The 15,660-nt window shown below is 56.0% G+C and overlaps 1 protein-coding gene across 5 annotated transcripts in view; it reads left to right on the plus strand.

Moving 5' to 3' along the window:
• The window catches only part of RBM19 (RNA binding motif protein 19), a 121,411-nt gene that overhangs the window by 77,162 nt on the left and 28,589 nt on the right, over positions 1–15,660 (plus strand). For all 5 annotated transcript variants that reach the window (XM_055549501.1, XM_055549498.1, XM_055549500.1 and 2 more), the window contains one exon: positions 8,436–8,541. In XM_055549501.1, the coding sequence (XP_055405476.1) occupies positions 8,436–8,541 (106 nt within the window). The remainder of the gene's footprint in view (positions 1–8,435; positions 8,542–15,660) is intronic.

The following is a 15,660-nucleotide window of genomic DNA, read 5'->3' on the forward strand; positions in this document are numbered from 1 at the left end:
GTTACCTGCTATTTCAAAAATCTTGCTTTAATGGCATTTTCTGCCTGAAGCCTATACTTGGATCTAACAGACAGTGTTCAGTCTGGGGCTGATCCTGGAGAATGGTGAGGGGCAGTTCATTGGCTGTATGTGTAGCCACCCACGAAGATGTCCGTGCCTGGTTAGGTCCTGCGTGGCAAATGCAATGGGAAAACCCTCTCTGTCCTCAGGGAGCCCAAGGGGGCCAGGAAGGGTAGGGCAGGGGCCCAATCTGGGGTAATAAAGAGCAGAGGAGAGTCAATCACTTGGGAAGTAGACCAGCACTTCTGATCACTTAGGATCAAATCAGAACAGAACCCACATGTGGGGATGCTAAAAACTCAGCACTGAAAATGTTTCGGCTTTGTTACCAGTATTTGAAAACTCCATTTCTTCAAAGAGTCTGGACTGCAGACCTCTTTAGAAAAAAGATCTCCCAGCTGGCTGTTTAAGATGGGGCCGAGGGGTCCCTGCCCACTCTGATAGAGCAGTGGTCCTCAACCGGGGCAGGCACACCCTCACCTGGAGGGCTTGTTACCACCTGGACTGCCGGGTCTCCCCCAGAGATTGCGATTTCAGAAAGAGAGGAGTGGGCTGAGACTCTGACAAGCCTCACAGATGACACTGATGCTGCTGGTCCAAGAATCGCCCCGAGTTGGGACTGTGCCAGTTTACCCCAGCTCTTGGCCCCCTCCTGTCGTCTGTCTGGCCCCAGAAATTTTTGACTCGAGGGCCAGCGTTCTGTCCCTTACATTGTCCTGGGCCTGGCACATCTGAAGATGTTCTTATACACCTTCCTCCCTTTCTCTCTGTCTCTCCCCTGATTATCAGTCCAGCCTGGAAACAACTCAGCCAGGGTCACACAGGCAGCGAGCGCAGAGCCGGGCCAGGGCCCCTCCACCAGAACCTCTGAGGAGAATCTGGGCTCTGCCTGGAACACAGGCCCTGAATCTGATTCAGAGATGCCATTTAACTGCTCATCCCCAAGAGGGTCACGCCTGCCTGCAGAGGACCCTGTGAAAGGCTATTGAGAAAAGCTAAGCGCTATCCTCCACACCTCCTTTCTCCCTTTCTTGGAAACCAGGCCATTCTCAGCCTTCAAGACGCAAGAATGAAAGGCCTAGTGCGCCGATGGTGATAAGGTAACCTTTCTGCATCCAGCTCTCACCGCGACAAGCAGTGCGTAATTGGAGAAGTTCACTCTAAAAGGCACTCTTTTAACAGCGAGCGAGAACAAAAGAAGGAGGAACAGCTCTGAGCTTAAATATGCCTCCACGAACCCGCCCCCTCCCCACCACCACCCCCCATGACAGAGTAGAGGCTGACTGGGGGTCAGCACACACCTTTATAACCTTCTGGGGGAGCATCACTGCAGGTGGAGCCTCGCACCGAGACCCCCTGCGCCTGGCTGCAGCTTGGCCAGGGTTGTCTGGAGGGAATGATGTCTTGCTCTCCAACCCAGCAGGGCAGAATTCTGAACCCCGTTGTCTGGGCTCTGGTCCCTTGGTGAGTAATCCTGCCCCCCCACCCCCACCCCGGTTTTGCCGCTGTTACTCACTCCCTGCAGTTGAAGGAATCCCTGTGGCTACTTTGGAAGGAGCGTGGACCTCCAGGGGCCAAACACTCCCTGTGATACCGTGTGGTTGTGGAACATGAGAGAGCATCCTGAGGACAGAAGGACTGCGTGTCCTGGCCTGGCCCCAGACGCGCCAGTGTCCTTCACATTAGTGTATGCCTTGTGTGAGATGATCAGAGCGAAGGAGGGGGACCTGGCGCTCACCGAGGACTCGGTCAATGTCAAGTGCGTGTTTTTGTGAATGTTTACGGGGTGTTTTCTGTGGGCTAGGCGCAGGCCACGGTTCCGCAGACGCAACAGAGACTCGACCCTGCTGTCTTAGAATGTTCTTTCCGTCTCTTGTGGTTCTTTCTGAACGGCAAGGGAAAGACAGGTAAACAAGGCATTCCAGACAGTGCTCAGAGGTGACAGAGAGTGGCTGATGCGGCAGAGGAACAGCATTAGAGTCTGGGTTCTGCCTGGAACGCAGAAGGCCTCATTGAGAAGGTGGCATTCAAGCTGAGACTGGATGACAAGAGGGTCGATCATGGGAATAGCTCAGCACTGAGAGTTCTGGGTTATGGGAAGAGCAGGGTCATAGGTTCCGAGGCTAGGCCAAGCTTGGTGGCTTCAGGAGCAGGAGGAGAGCCAGAGTGGTCAGATTAGCCTCTGTTTCCCAGTTTATGAGGCCGGAGGATTGGACGAGGAAGCCTCGGCTAAAGGCTTTGCTCTGTACACATTCCAGAAGCTGGAGGTTTGGGTGATGGCTCGTGTTGCCCGGCCTCCCTCGGTTGCAGAAACCCACCTGTCCTAGATGGAGGGATGGATTTGTCCTTAGGTGTCCATTCAGCCCGTCTGTCCCTCCATTGTGTCTCTGCTGGGGCCCTTAGCATCGTGGCGACTCAGTAAGGAGAGGAGCCTTGAGATGGGACGCCAGGCGAAGCAGCTGCCGACCTGCCACATTCACTTACCTGGTGGGAACTACTCTGTGGGTCTGTGAATTCATAGACTCTTCATCAGCATGCGGGAACAGAGGGAGAGCAGTGAGCAGAGATCAGAAGCCCCAAGCTGTGGACACTAAGCAGTTGAGATGGGGAGGGGATTGATCCCAGAGTCCTCTTTTTGGACCCTTGGGCAGTGGTGGGAGAGCTCACCACCTGCCTGTAGCTCTTCCCTGCCAGCCCAGAATCCCTAAGAACAAAGTTGATGTCTGGTCCACCCTCACCTCTCACCTGGCACCTTGCACAAAGAGCCCTTTGGCCAATTATTGATAGACAAGACAGACCACGCAAATGTCCAGTGAGCAGAGGCTCAGGGACAGACTGCCCACTTGGAGTTCAGCCTGGCTCATGACCACCTGTGGGACCTTGAACAGGTCACTTCACCCCCTGTCGTAGGTATTGACTCAGGGGGTGACCTTGGAGAAATCACATAATTTGAGCCTCAGTTTTTTCCATCTATAAAATGGGCACAGCAGTACCTAGATCATGAGGCTGTTGTGAGATCATGTGCAGCCCATGTTTAACACGCTGTAGGGCACGTGGCCCTGAGAAAGACCATAGGGATGGATGGATACGTCATGTGTGTTAGAACATTGCTGGTGGCAGTGGTATACTGGAAAGGCTTCTAATGCCAAGAGCTTTAGCCCTTTTTTTCTTGGCTCTAGAAGAAACAGAAAGAAGCCTACAGTTTATTCTTATCACAAAACCAGCCCTTCATCTCATTCCTGTTCAGACCACAGTGTTGTTCCAATTCTGGATCCCTTGGGTGGCAGCTGATCCCCCCCCCCCCCCCTCAGTAATGCCTTGAGCACCGGTGGAGAGATGTCAGACTTCCCCCACGTGACTCAGCACTTCTACTGGGACCCTGGTTCCTCCAGTGGATCCAAATAGGAGAGCAGTAAGGACTTGTGTCCTGGGAGCAGAAGGGCTGAGGCTCCCTAGGCTGTGCCTGACCTCCACTTGGTGTCAGCCTGCAGGCCGGAAGGTTAGCCTGTGCATGGAGCCTCCAAACCCAGGCATCAGAGTAGCTACAAAATCATCAGGTTCGGCATCTCTGGAGGGCTCTCTCTCTGTCTCCCCGTCACTTCCTTCCCCTCCCCAACCCATCCCATCACTTCAGTGGAGGAGAGAGAGGCTGCTTCATCCTTTTCAGTAGCAGAGCCAAAAATACCCCCCCACCCCACCCCCCGAGCAAAGTTGCCATCCAGAACTGCAGCAAGTCTGGTCACAGAGTCTCAAGGGAGGGGATCCCTACACACACAAACGCGCGCGCACACACACACGTTGTGTCTACATCCAGACCTTGTGTGCAAACAAATTTGCATGCCTGGACTTGTTTATGAGGCCCAGGCATAATTGGCTTGCCTCGCTCCACACCTCAGCGCCCCCTCCCCCCTGCCCTACCCCCTACCCCCATCCCTACCCCCGCCGCACCTCGACAGAGATGAGAAACGTGACAACAAACTCCAGTTGTCGAAAGCCCACGAATCCCCTACCAGTCATGCGCTCCCCCGCGTGGTGGAGACGGGGGGGTGGGGCTGCGGCGTGGGGGAGTGATGGGTGAACCCGAGGTGAATGAAATAATTGGAAAAGTGAGGTGTGAGTTTGTTACTGAAGTGTGAGCGTGGTGGGGGAGGGAAGGCGGGCCATGTTTAAAAGCCCGGTATGTCCTCTTTATTCACAGCTTCTGATACAGTAATTGCTATTTTGTGGTTTCTATTATCTACACAGTGGGGAGCATCAATGTCTCCTTCCCAAGCTGTAGTCTGGGCTTGGGTAGGGGCGGGTGGGAGGGTGGGGTTCCTGGGTGCCCTGTCATCTTCTCCCTCTCTGGTTCCCTGGTGGCCCTGCCCAGCCTCACCCAAGCCTCTGCTCCCAGGAGACACACACAACTTCCTGCAAAAGCCGCTCTTAAACATGGCTCCGTGGGCTTTGCTGCCAGATAAGAACCTTAATAATGGTTGGTATTTATATATCGCTTATCTCCAAGGAGCTAAAGGTACTTCATTGATTTTCTCCACCACCCCCCCCCACCCCCCATCCCACCACACCAACCTTCTTTCTTTTTCTATTTTAATTCTCTCTCAATATCTCTGAGATCATTAGTGTCGGCTTTATTTTCTCCCACACAGTAGTTTCAACCAAAGCCATCCACGTCCCCAGCATCCTTTCTCCACCAGGAGCAAAAGCTGGCTTGGATTTCACGTCCCGGGCCGTGGGGCTTAGGCGGGCCACTTGGCCTCTGTGGCGCTTTAAGTTTTCTCATCTGTAAAAACAGGAGGCAGCGACTTTTAACCCACAGTTGTTGTACCTGGAAACGGTATGTTTAAAAGCCCTAGCACGTCGCAGGCACGACGACTCTGTCGTCAGCCGCTGGGGTGACAGCCACAATGACAGTGTCTTGACGCTCCAGCCGTTCATTCTGGGGCTTCGCAGGTAGCGGTTCTAAGATCTAACCCTAATCTTTCAGCCGTTTCAGAAGCCCGCCCTCTCTCTCATCACATTCTCAGAAGGAGGGAACAGGCGGGCCCACCATCACCCCTTCCCAGTCCCCCAAAGGGTGCTGTTGTTAAGTCTCTCAGTCAGGTCTGAGTCTTTTACGACCCCATAGACCGTAGACCACCAGGCTCCTCTGTCCATGGGATTCTCCAGGCAAGAATACTAGAGTGGAGGGCCATTTCCTCCTCCAGGGGATCTTGATGGCCCAGGGATCAAACCTATGTCTCCCGCATCGCAGGCACATTCTTTACCATCTGAACCACCTTGGAAGCCCCCATCCCCCAAAGAATAGTTTTGGTTTTGTTTTTTAAGCTCCTCGGGTCCTGGGACACAGCATTTCCTTGGCCTTTCAGATGTCTGTCTGGACATCTGCACAGCCCAGATGGGCTGTGACCTCCCCCTTGGCCCACCGTCTCCCTGGGACAGGACCCCAGCTCCCTGGTCCCTGCCCTCATCCATTATGGACTGAGGCTGCCCTTCCATCCAGGCTTTCCCCGCCGAGCTCTCATATCCCACTTCTCCAGGCCACGTGAGCATGGCTCCTTCAGCTTCTCCCCATCAGCTTTATTCTCCACCTTTTAATTATTTTCCTCGCCTTTCTCCGGACCCTCAGCTGCTTACCATGCATAGGGCATCCACAGCTTGCAGTGTTCTGCGGAGAGGGAGGAATTAACTTCACCAGTCTCTTCCTCTGTCTGCCACACACACACACACACACACACACACACACACACACATTTGTGTGCGCACGTGAGCTCCCCTGAAAGGAGCCAGGCTCAGGAGCCCTGCGGGCAGAGGCAGGGGGTTTGCACACAGTACGGAGGTGGAAGGAACTGGAACTCAGTCAGCCGTCCTCACTGCGATCTCAGGCAAGTCACTGGACCCCTCAGAGCCTACACGAGGCAATCCTTGCCGCCCCCTACACTCGGCCTTCCTGCTTCACGCCAGATGGGGCCATGCCCCAGGGACAGAAAGAAAGTCCCCGCTCCTGAAAGTGGTCCCCTCCAGATAACTGAAGGGGGTGAAACACTGGGCAGTGGAGAGAGCTCCGGGTTCACGTCAGACACTCCCTGGCTCTCTCTCCAGCCCTACTGCCTACTCGCAAGAAGCACTTGCCTCCCTGAACCTCAGTTTCCTCATCTGTAAAATGGGCATGGTGAGACCAATGATAATGAACGTTTGTGCTGTTGGTGTGTGTACTCAGTGGCCTGGTTCCTCCACCCTCCAAGTGTGGCTGTGATGTCCCAGTGGTCGTGTCCCCCTTCCACTAGGGGTACTGTTTCTTCATTCCAAAACTACCTTCAGACATCCACTCTGAGCCAGGCCCAGGGCGCCTTGCCACAGATCCAGTGGTGAGCAAGATAGATGTGGTTTCCGCTCTCACAGAGCTGGGTTCCAGCCCCAAGGGGAGGCAGAGAATTACCTGGGTGTCCATATGGCAGCACCCTGAAGCACAGTGGGCCCTCGAACCCCAAGCAGATCAGCCAAGGCTGCTGCCTTAAGTCAAAGCCTAAAAGAGCCTGGAAGCCGGGGCAGGAGTGGAGGGCCGGGCGGAGAGACCAGCATACCCATAGGTTGTGTCTGTCCAACACCCAGCATGGCCTGGACACATAGAGGTGCTTGCCAAGGCCCCCCTGTGCCTAAGAGCCTTCTCAGACCAGGTTTGGATCCATCCGATGCTCCTGCCCCTGCAGCCGCAGTGGCTTTCTGAAGAACTTGGGGCCAAAAGGCCGCTTACATTTACCCAAAGGGGTCTACCAGAAAGTGTGTGTATCCCCTGCCTTCCATGTCCAAGGCCAGCCCTGGAGGAGGCGCTGGGGCTTCGCTGGAGAAAGAGGTGGTGCATCTGTCGTGGGGCGCGTCGGCCTTTAGGTGGCAGAATAAAGCAGGGTTTGTGGACTGGGCTCCACTGGGCGCTCTTCCACCTCACCTTCCTGCTCATCCCCACCTGCCCAGCCTCCGGGCCCTTCCAATCGGCCATGAGCCCCAACTGGGGGTGGGGGTGGGGGTGCTGGGAAGACTGACAAGGTGCCCCCTAGCCCCTCCCCTCCCTGGCAGGCCGGCCTCCTCACCAGCAGCAACCCCCCCACCCCCTGCTCAGAGAGAGGCCAGGAGGGGGAGCGAAGCGGCCGGGTGCGCGCCAGGGAGACGTGCAGATTCATTTTGAGGCCTCATAATGCCGCATTTACACACCATCCTGCCTCCAGAAATTGGGCTGGCCGATGCCTGGTCATGCTGGCAGGGCCGCGGGTTAACTCCTCGGATTTAGCTTAGATCATTTCACAAGAGCTTACGGCCTTTACTGTGTTTTTTTCACCCAATCGGTCTCTGGCCCTGAGGCGTCCTAGACCATCGTAGGTAGGCGCGTATGCCCCCGCACCCGCAAGTGTGTGTAGATTTTCAAATAAAATAATACCTCTCTTCAGATGCCACACACATTAAATATTTATTGGCAGCAATCGCATGTATACGTTTGATAAATGGACCTGAGGATGGGGTGGGGGCGGGGGCGGGGGCAGTGGGACGGGGTAAAAGCAAGGGAGGCCCCATCCTTTTGTCCCGGAATTTCTCAAAGGTTTATCCTTGAGGGGCAGGGGGTAGAAAGGAGGGGAGGGGCCGGGGGGATGGCCAGGGACCGTGTTTACCTGTCTGATCCCTGTTGGAAGGGGGCGGGGGGGTGAGCCATTTTCTCCCCCAGAGCTTGGCCTGACTTCGCTTAGCACATACCAAAATCCAGAGGCAGGCGGGAGAAGTGGAGCTCAGAGGGCATGGCTGTGTGTCATTCAAGCGCCAAGCGCTGAAGAAGCACTTCAGGTCCCGTGTCTGGGATCAGGGACTCATCCTGCTTACACAGTGCAGCCGTGGGGCCGATTTCAGGTCAGGAGACCGTGCTGACCCCGAGTCTGGGGGCCCCCGGCGCGCACACACGAGCAGGCACTGGCCCTGGCCCTGGCCGGTCAGGTGTGCAGGAGGCTGGATCCCCGCCCCCCACTTGCTGAATATTTACCCCTGCCCTCCAACTCCCCAGGAGCAAAGGCAGGATGAGTGTGTCCGCCCATTAGAAAGGAAGGGAAATGTCTCCATCAGCGGGGTTGTCCCCTTGCTGCCCGGCGTGATGACCAAGGCCTGAAGGGAGGAGGCCACCCACGCACCCCCGCTGGGGCACATGCTGGCCAGTGGGGAGCCGGCACCGACACGAGTGCGTGCACACCTGTCTGTGCACACGTGTGCAGTCTATAAGCACCCCACTCTTCTGACTGGCAAGGATCAGCAAGTGTGGATCAGTCCTGGCCCACCCTCATATCTGCCCCCCACCCAGCTCCAGTGCAGGCAGTTCTGAAACTCGCATGTTTTTGTTCCAGCACCTTCGGGGAGCTGAAGACTGTCCGCTTGCCGAAGAAGATGACCGGGACGGGCACGCACAGAGGCTTCGGCTTCGTCGACTTCCTCACCAAGCAGGATGCGAAGGTGAGACCAGGGTCCCTCCCACCCGGCCTCTCCTTTCTGGGCCATTTTGCCAAAGAAGCAACAAGGCCCCTTAACAGATGTGGGTGCCCCTACCCGCCCCCCGCCGACGTGGGTTTCCTCTTCCCTCCTCCATGCAACCCTGCTAATTTGTATGATGTCCTTGGAAGAGAAGACCCTGGGTTTTTCCCGGCTACTGCAGGTCAGACAGCAAGCGTGGGAGACAGTGTGGAGAGTGTGGAGGGAAGCTGGTGGGTGGTGCTCAGTGAGGAGGCCACCAGACAGCCCAGTGGGAACCCCTGGGGTCACCTCTATCCCTACTTCTTCCCACTGGTGCCTGGGGCTTCTGTTTTGTGCTGGCTTCAGGTCAGGCCAGGCAGGTGCTGCTGTGTATAAGCACGGGTGCAGAGCTACTTGGAGAGAGCTTTTATTTTTGAAGCAAGGCAGCCTCTCCGGGTTTGGGGCTTGGTGCACGGGGGTCCTGAGTCCTCATCCTCTCTCCCTAGCAGCAGAGAGGGGCAGAGGCTATGTGACCCAGGGTTCATTCAGCTGTGTCCGTGGTCGCTGGGCTGTGGCGCCGTCACCGTGGGCTCCCTCTGTGAGCCCGTGCCACAGCCCGCCCACCCCCACCCTGGCCTGTCATCCCTTGAGGGCTCAGTGCAGCGGGGGAGCAGCTCACACTGAGGGCTGGCACGTGCCCTGCCTGCGACGAGGCATCTTCGGAGAAGCAGGGTGTTGGTTGGGAGGACACCCATTGGCCTGCTGCAGGGCTGGGTAGAGCTGGAGGTGGCAGCTCAGGGACACAGCTGCGGCCTTTGTGGGCCCTGGGAAACACGCACAGGCAGAGAGGGCGCCCTGGGACCCCGGCAGGCCTGCCAGCCAGCCACCTTTGTCTCTCAGCGTCTTGAACTCAAGTGCCTGCTTTGTTGACACGTGGCCATGTTTGTCCAGACATCTGCTCCTCTTTCTTCTTGCCTGGCAGCCCTTCCCTTGCCTCTCATCCTCGTGGCAGGAGAGACCGCACCCCCTGCTTGCAGCCAGCCCATGCATGGCCTTGACACTCACCAGTAAGGGGTGCACCTGTTGGGGTCCCCACGCTGGCTGGGCGGGAAGCCGGGAACAGCATGTCTAGAGCACGGCTCCTAATGGCTGGCCGCTCTGCTTTCCCAGCTCTGCCCTGTTCCTCAGTCTCCTCGTCTGTAAAAAACAGGGCAGTGACAGGTCCCATGGTCACGGAGTGAAGGCAGATGGTGACACGGGTCCTGGCACACGGTGCTCATTCACGCCAGCCCAGGTCCCTTCGGGGCCACCAGCCCTCCATCCGCGGACAGGAGAGGAGAGGCCTGCAAAGTAGTGCTTTCTCCACTGCATCCATCGAGCCCTCAGCTTCCATGTCTGTATAGAACCACCGTCGTCTGCTCTATGTCAGGGAGACTGTGACCAGAGGAGAAATGAAGGGGCTTCACTCCTGGTCCCTAAATCACATCTTTTATTCAGGTACAGTTGGGTTTCCCAGGTTGCTCAGTGGTAAAGAATCTGCCTGCCAATGTAGGAGATGCAAGAGATACAGATTCAATTCCTGGATCAGAAACATGCCCTGGAGGAGGGCATGGTAACCCACTCCAGTATCCTTGCCTGGAGAATTCCATAGACAGAGGATCCGGTGAGCTACAGTCCATGTGGTCGCAAAGAGTCGGACACGGCTAAAGCTACTTAGCATGACACAGCACAGCCAGGGCTAGCTGTCAGGGCACAGACTCTACAGCCGGGATCCTAGCACTTACCTGCAGGGCGACCTTGAGGGGGGTCCTACATGCCTCAGTTACCCCCCATATAAAACAAGAACGGGATTTTCCTCATCCTGTTATCGTGAGGTTTGGATGAAGTGATCGTCTCAGAGTGGGATTTGGCCTCTGTGAGCTCTGTGTGTTAGCTGCGATGAGGAGGATGGTGAGGGTGGTGGTGGTGGTGATCTGAGAAGAAGGCATAGAAGGAGCAAAGAGAAAAGTTGTCAGCACTCCTCCAGCTGGAAGCCGAGGCCTCTCCCCAGAGCTTGACAGCAGAATTAACGTGGCTCTCGGGGCCCAAAGGGTGGGACCAGACGTGAGCTCCCAGCCTTGAAATTCCACGTGCCCCCATCCCCAGGACACAGTCAGTATCTCTTTGTTCCCTGGGATCATTAGAATGGGGCAGGAGGGCAAGGGTCCACAGGTGGGCAGGGCAGTGCCAGCTCCCCGCACCGGAGGCCAGGCTGCAAATGTTCTCTGCCAAGCCCAGCACAGCCCTCTGCCGATTCATGGAGGTGGCACCTCCCCCCCCCCAACCCCCACCCCCGCCCCTTCTCTCCCTTCCATCCTGGGCTCCAGGAGGAGAAAGGGCAGCTGAGGACAGCAAGGACGCAACCCCACACCCCTCCGGGACTGGCTGTCACTGCCCCTCACCTCACACAGGCGGCAGCCGGGCTCCTGAGCTGTCCGAGCCCCGATGTCCCCATCTCTCTCAGGCACTTTGTGCTGCCGAGGAGCGAGCTGGTCTCCTGTAAAGTCTGAACCCGCCAGGAGCGCGCCTCTCCTGCAAAGATCCCTTTGCTCTTTTTGCTTCCAGGAGAAGCCGCCGTGCCTTCTCCCTCTCCTTCTACCCGTCTGCCTGAAGAACTTTATTGTCTCCCGAGTGGAACATTTAGCGCTCTCCACTGACCCATAGCACCATGCGTGCTGCATGCTGGTGAATAGGATTCTGAATATTGTAAATACCTGGTTAGCTCAAGGGTGGGCGTGAGTTTGAAGAGGGAAAGCAACGCTGGAAGGAGACACTGAGTTAGAAAACCCCAGGGATCCTTTTTTTTCCTTCTCCAAAGACAGCACTCATGGGAATCCCAGGGCTGGCAGAGGGGCCTCCAGGACCTCTTCCCCTCCCCCATTTCTCAGGGCAAGCACCCTCCTGACCCCCAGAGGTTCTCCCTTTGAAGATCTGCTTTAGAAACCCTTTCCAGGTCTTTACTGAACCCTGACCACTCAGCTCCCTCACCAAGGGCTTCATTTCATCCCCGTTTTTTTCCCCCACGTGAAGATGAGCGGTCAGGCACTGTCTTGGCGTCAGCAGCGACTGAACCTGGAGATGTAAGCCTCCCACGGGGACCCCAAGAAGTCCTCAGACAGGAGAAAAGGCAAAGAGGAGGAGAAAAGGGGGAGGAGGACTCCTACAAGGGGCGGAGGCAGGGAGGAAGTAAAGGCCGATTTCAGCACCTTGGGTCTGGAGAGCAGTGAGGAGATAAGGTCTGTGAACCCAAGTGTGTGATTCCGGGCACAGGGCTCCTCCCTGGCACCAGCTGGTCCATTTCACCAGCTGGCAGAGGAGAGAGTTAGGCTCCTCGGTCAGTCCCCGGAGGTATCCCCACAGCACCCAGGTCTCTCTTTGGGCCCTGAACACCGGCCATCTGCGTCCTCCCCACACCCAGGGATTCTCAGTCTTCTGACCTTGCTCCATGACCCCGTGTTCCAACCCAGCATATCCTGGGGAACTCCATCATCTGTCTGCCCCCCACTCCCAGAGTCAAGCACAGACCCCCAAACAGGAAAAAGAATGCTAGCACAAGGCTCCACGGAGAGCTCAGGGTAACCAGGCAACTGAGGACAATAGTCAGAGGCTCCAGCGACGGCCGGCAGGCTTTGTGTGTGACACATACTCGGCACACGCATTGTCTCGTCCCAACCTGCGGCAACCCCGGAATGCAAGCGAGATTTGCATTAACTCGCTCCCTGGTTTCTCCGAGCACTGGCTAAGCTTTGTGCGTACAGGGCCGTGGGAAGCTGGGACCTGGCTCTTGCTGACATGCTAAACTGGGGGTGGGACCTGGCCTGGCCATCAGCCCCTATCACAGGCTCCCGGAACTGGCAGGTTCTCCCAAACCTAGGGTGTTTTACCAGCCCCTGATGCCCCAGGCATAAATGTCAGTCCCTCTGAAAGGGCTGCTTATTATCTGAGCCTCCCGGTGCAATGAGTCTGCCTGTCTCAAAGAACCTTCCCCCACGTGCTGGAAAGAAGCAGGGATAAAGGTTGGTGAGAGCAGACGGGAAGTCCCAAATTCAGTGGTCTTCTCCCATGGCCTGGGTCTGCCCTTACGTGTAGGGGTGTTTGTAGTGTCTCAGGCTCACACAGTTCTCTGGGCCCTGATGATGTTTCTAGAAGGGGAGCCCCTTGGCACCAATTTAAAAAGCACATCCACTTCTAAAAGCCCATCTGGGCGTTCGCATGCATAGGCTTAAGGAAGCCATTTGACAGATGGAAAAACTAAGGTTCAAAGGGATGGGGCCACTTGGCCAGAGCTGAGAAACCCCACATGTCCATCTGATTCCAAAACCCATGTGTTAACACTTCCTTCCTTCATTCACATGTTCACTTAAAGCGAGTGTTGGCTGCAACCAGACGGTGTGCCCAGCCCCTCTGCCCCACACCCCCAACCAGCCCCAACCCCTCCCCAAAGAAAAGGACTCACCAATTAGACATTTTGGAGGAAGGCCAAAAGGCTGGGCCTTAAAACATCTCTTGGGAACAGGCCCAGGATAGAATCAACTCCTCCAGGGGCCCCAGGGAAGTAGCGGGCATCCCTTTAGCAGCCTCCACAGCCCCAGTCTCCATCTAGCCCTCCCAAGCAGCTTTCTACCTGCACGGGTGACCTGGGATTCCAGACAGCTGTGTCCCCACCCATTGGCCAAGAGGCCACCAATAGCCATTGGGATTCCATGTAGAAGCCGCCACCTTCTCCGTCTTTACCTGGACTGCTGGTCGGTCGCTGAGGAAGAAGAGCAAGACTTGAGGCTCAGCAACCAGAACATTCGTTTTTTTTTCTTTTTCTTTTCCTCCCCATGCATGCGCCTTTAATTTCTCCCTTCTCCGAGCCCACCGAGCCTTTGTACTTTTGCAGTTGCAGCTGTTTTTATTTGCCGCCGCTGCTGTTGTTTTAAAAGGTCTATTTTCACATGGAATGTTATCCAATTAGCAGAGCAATGTGTTGGCTTAAATAAACACTTGGGGGGAGCCGGCAGTAGGGAGATGGGATGGCGGGCGGGTTGGCAGGCAGCGTTCTTCTCACTGGTAAACAGCCGCAGCTTTAATTGGGGGGTTGCACCAGTTGACGTCTCCTTTCCCACTTCTCACTTTTTGCACGCTGCTGGCGGAGGGGGCGGGGGTGCAGGGAGGGGTGATGTGGGCACACAGCCTCAGGCCCACCGCAGTTGGGGTGATGCTGAGCATCTCGTAGGGGGAGTCCCACCTGGCCTCTCCGCACCTATGGACTTCGCCTTGCAAATTCCACCAAAACGAGACTGGTGGTGGGAAGAGGCGATGGCGAGCGAGCCAGACAGAGCTTCTCAAGGTGGAGACAGCCGCGTCCTGCTGGCCGTGGTGCAGGCGCCATCAACAGCGATCGCCGTCAGGCTAGTGATGGTATGCGGTCTGCACACATTTGCTTATCCAAGTGCAAGGACAGCAGAGAGTACAGCCTGCTCCATGGCCCCGAGAGAGTGCAGCCAGGGACTGAAGGGGACATGGCCCCATGGGAATGAGGAATCCAGGCTGTGTCCTCCCCCGGGCGGCCCATGTTCTAGAAAGGCAGGGTTGCACAGTGGTTAGCAGCGTGGCCTGTGAAATCAGAGCTGCCTCCTTCCATCTGTGTGAATGTGCACAAGGGATTTTACATCCCCACACCCCAGGTTACTCATCCCCACAACCAGAAATAATAGTACTACCGCTTGAGGCAGCTGTGAAGGTTAAATGGAAGGATGCGTGCTAAGCAATTGCCATAGGCTTTGGCAGAGGGCAGCAGAGAAGGAGAGGCAGTGGTGTGCTCTGGGCCCCTGTGAAGTGGTTTCGCTGCACTTTGGAGGCTGGGGTCAGTTGTCTTTGTTTCCTTAACTGGACGCAAATCCAGGAATTAGGGTGCTGTCCCCACTGGTCTACTGAAGCATGTGTGTTAAGTGTGTGCATCCATATTTGTGGGGTTTTTATTTATTTTTAGTGTTGATTGCACTGAGTCTTCATCGCTGTGTGGGCTTTTCTCTAGTTGTGTCGAGTGGGGGCTTCTCTCTAGTTGTGGTTCGAGAGCTTCTCATAGTTGTGGCTTCTCGCGTCTCTTGTTGTGGAGCACGGGCTCTAGACGCATGGGCTTCAGTAGTCGTGACATTCAGGCTTGATTGCCCCACAGCATCTGGGATCTTCCTGGACCAGGAATCGAACCCGTGTCTCCTGCATTGGCAGGTGGACTCTTAACCTCTGGACCAACAGGGAAGTCCTCAGGTTTGTACTTTAATTGCAAGTTTTGCCTAGTTCCTATCATCGGGGCCCGGGGCTAAAAGAAAACACCTTTGAATCCTGAGCCTTGCACTTGAGAGCAAGGATTTGGACTCAGCCAGCACATCTATGGGCTGAGAACCCGGGATCAGGACAAGCCGCCTTCCTGCAATGAGCAGATGTTCATCCATCACCACCAGGCATGAGTGGTCCAAAGCGTGCCCGTGTCCTTCTGTCCCTCTGTATGTCCTGAAGCTGCCCCACCTCTGTGGGGTCAGAGTGGAGGCCACGGGGCTCTACCGCTCTGAGAAGGGCCCGGGTTCAGATGTCCTTGTCTCCGATTTACTCAGCGGTCTAGACCAGTTCCCAAGGAAAGGTAGCCAGCCCAGCTGAGCTGACCAGCCTTTCTCCCTCCCAGTGGCACAAAGTTATCATCATCTTAAAATCAGATTACCAGGAATTCCCTAGCAATTCTGTGCTTAGGATTTCAGGCTTTTGCTGCCGAGGGCCCAGGGTTCAGTCCCTGGTTGGGGAACTAAGGTCCTACAAGCCGTTGTGGCATGGCCCAAAAAAGTAACGATGAAACTACACCACCAAGGGCAGAATCACTGGTCCCAGCAAGCACAGGCCCTGAGTGTGTGCCGGGCGCTGGATTAAACGCCTAGTCATGTATTCTCAGCCTCAGGAAACCTGAAGCTCCACCACTTTGTAATTGAGAAAGTGAACACCGAGAAGTTTCTCGTCAGATCAAAGGCAAGAAAGCACCAAGACCAAGCTTTCCATGCCACTGTGAAGCCCAAGGCCATCGCCAGACCCCACCGCCCCACTGCCTGG

The sequence above is a fragment of the Bubalus kerabau genome, chromosome 16 (assembly GCF_029407905.1).
Source record: "Bubalus kerabau isolate K-KA32 ecotype Philippines breed swamp buffalo chromosome 16, PCC_UOA_SB_1v2, whole genome shotgun sequence".
NCBI lineage: Eukaryota > Metazoa > Chordata > Mammalia > Artiodactyla > Bovidae > Bubalus > Bubalus kerabau.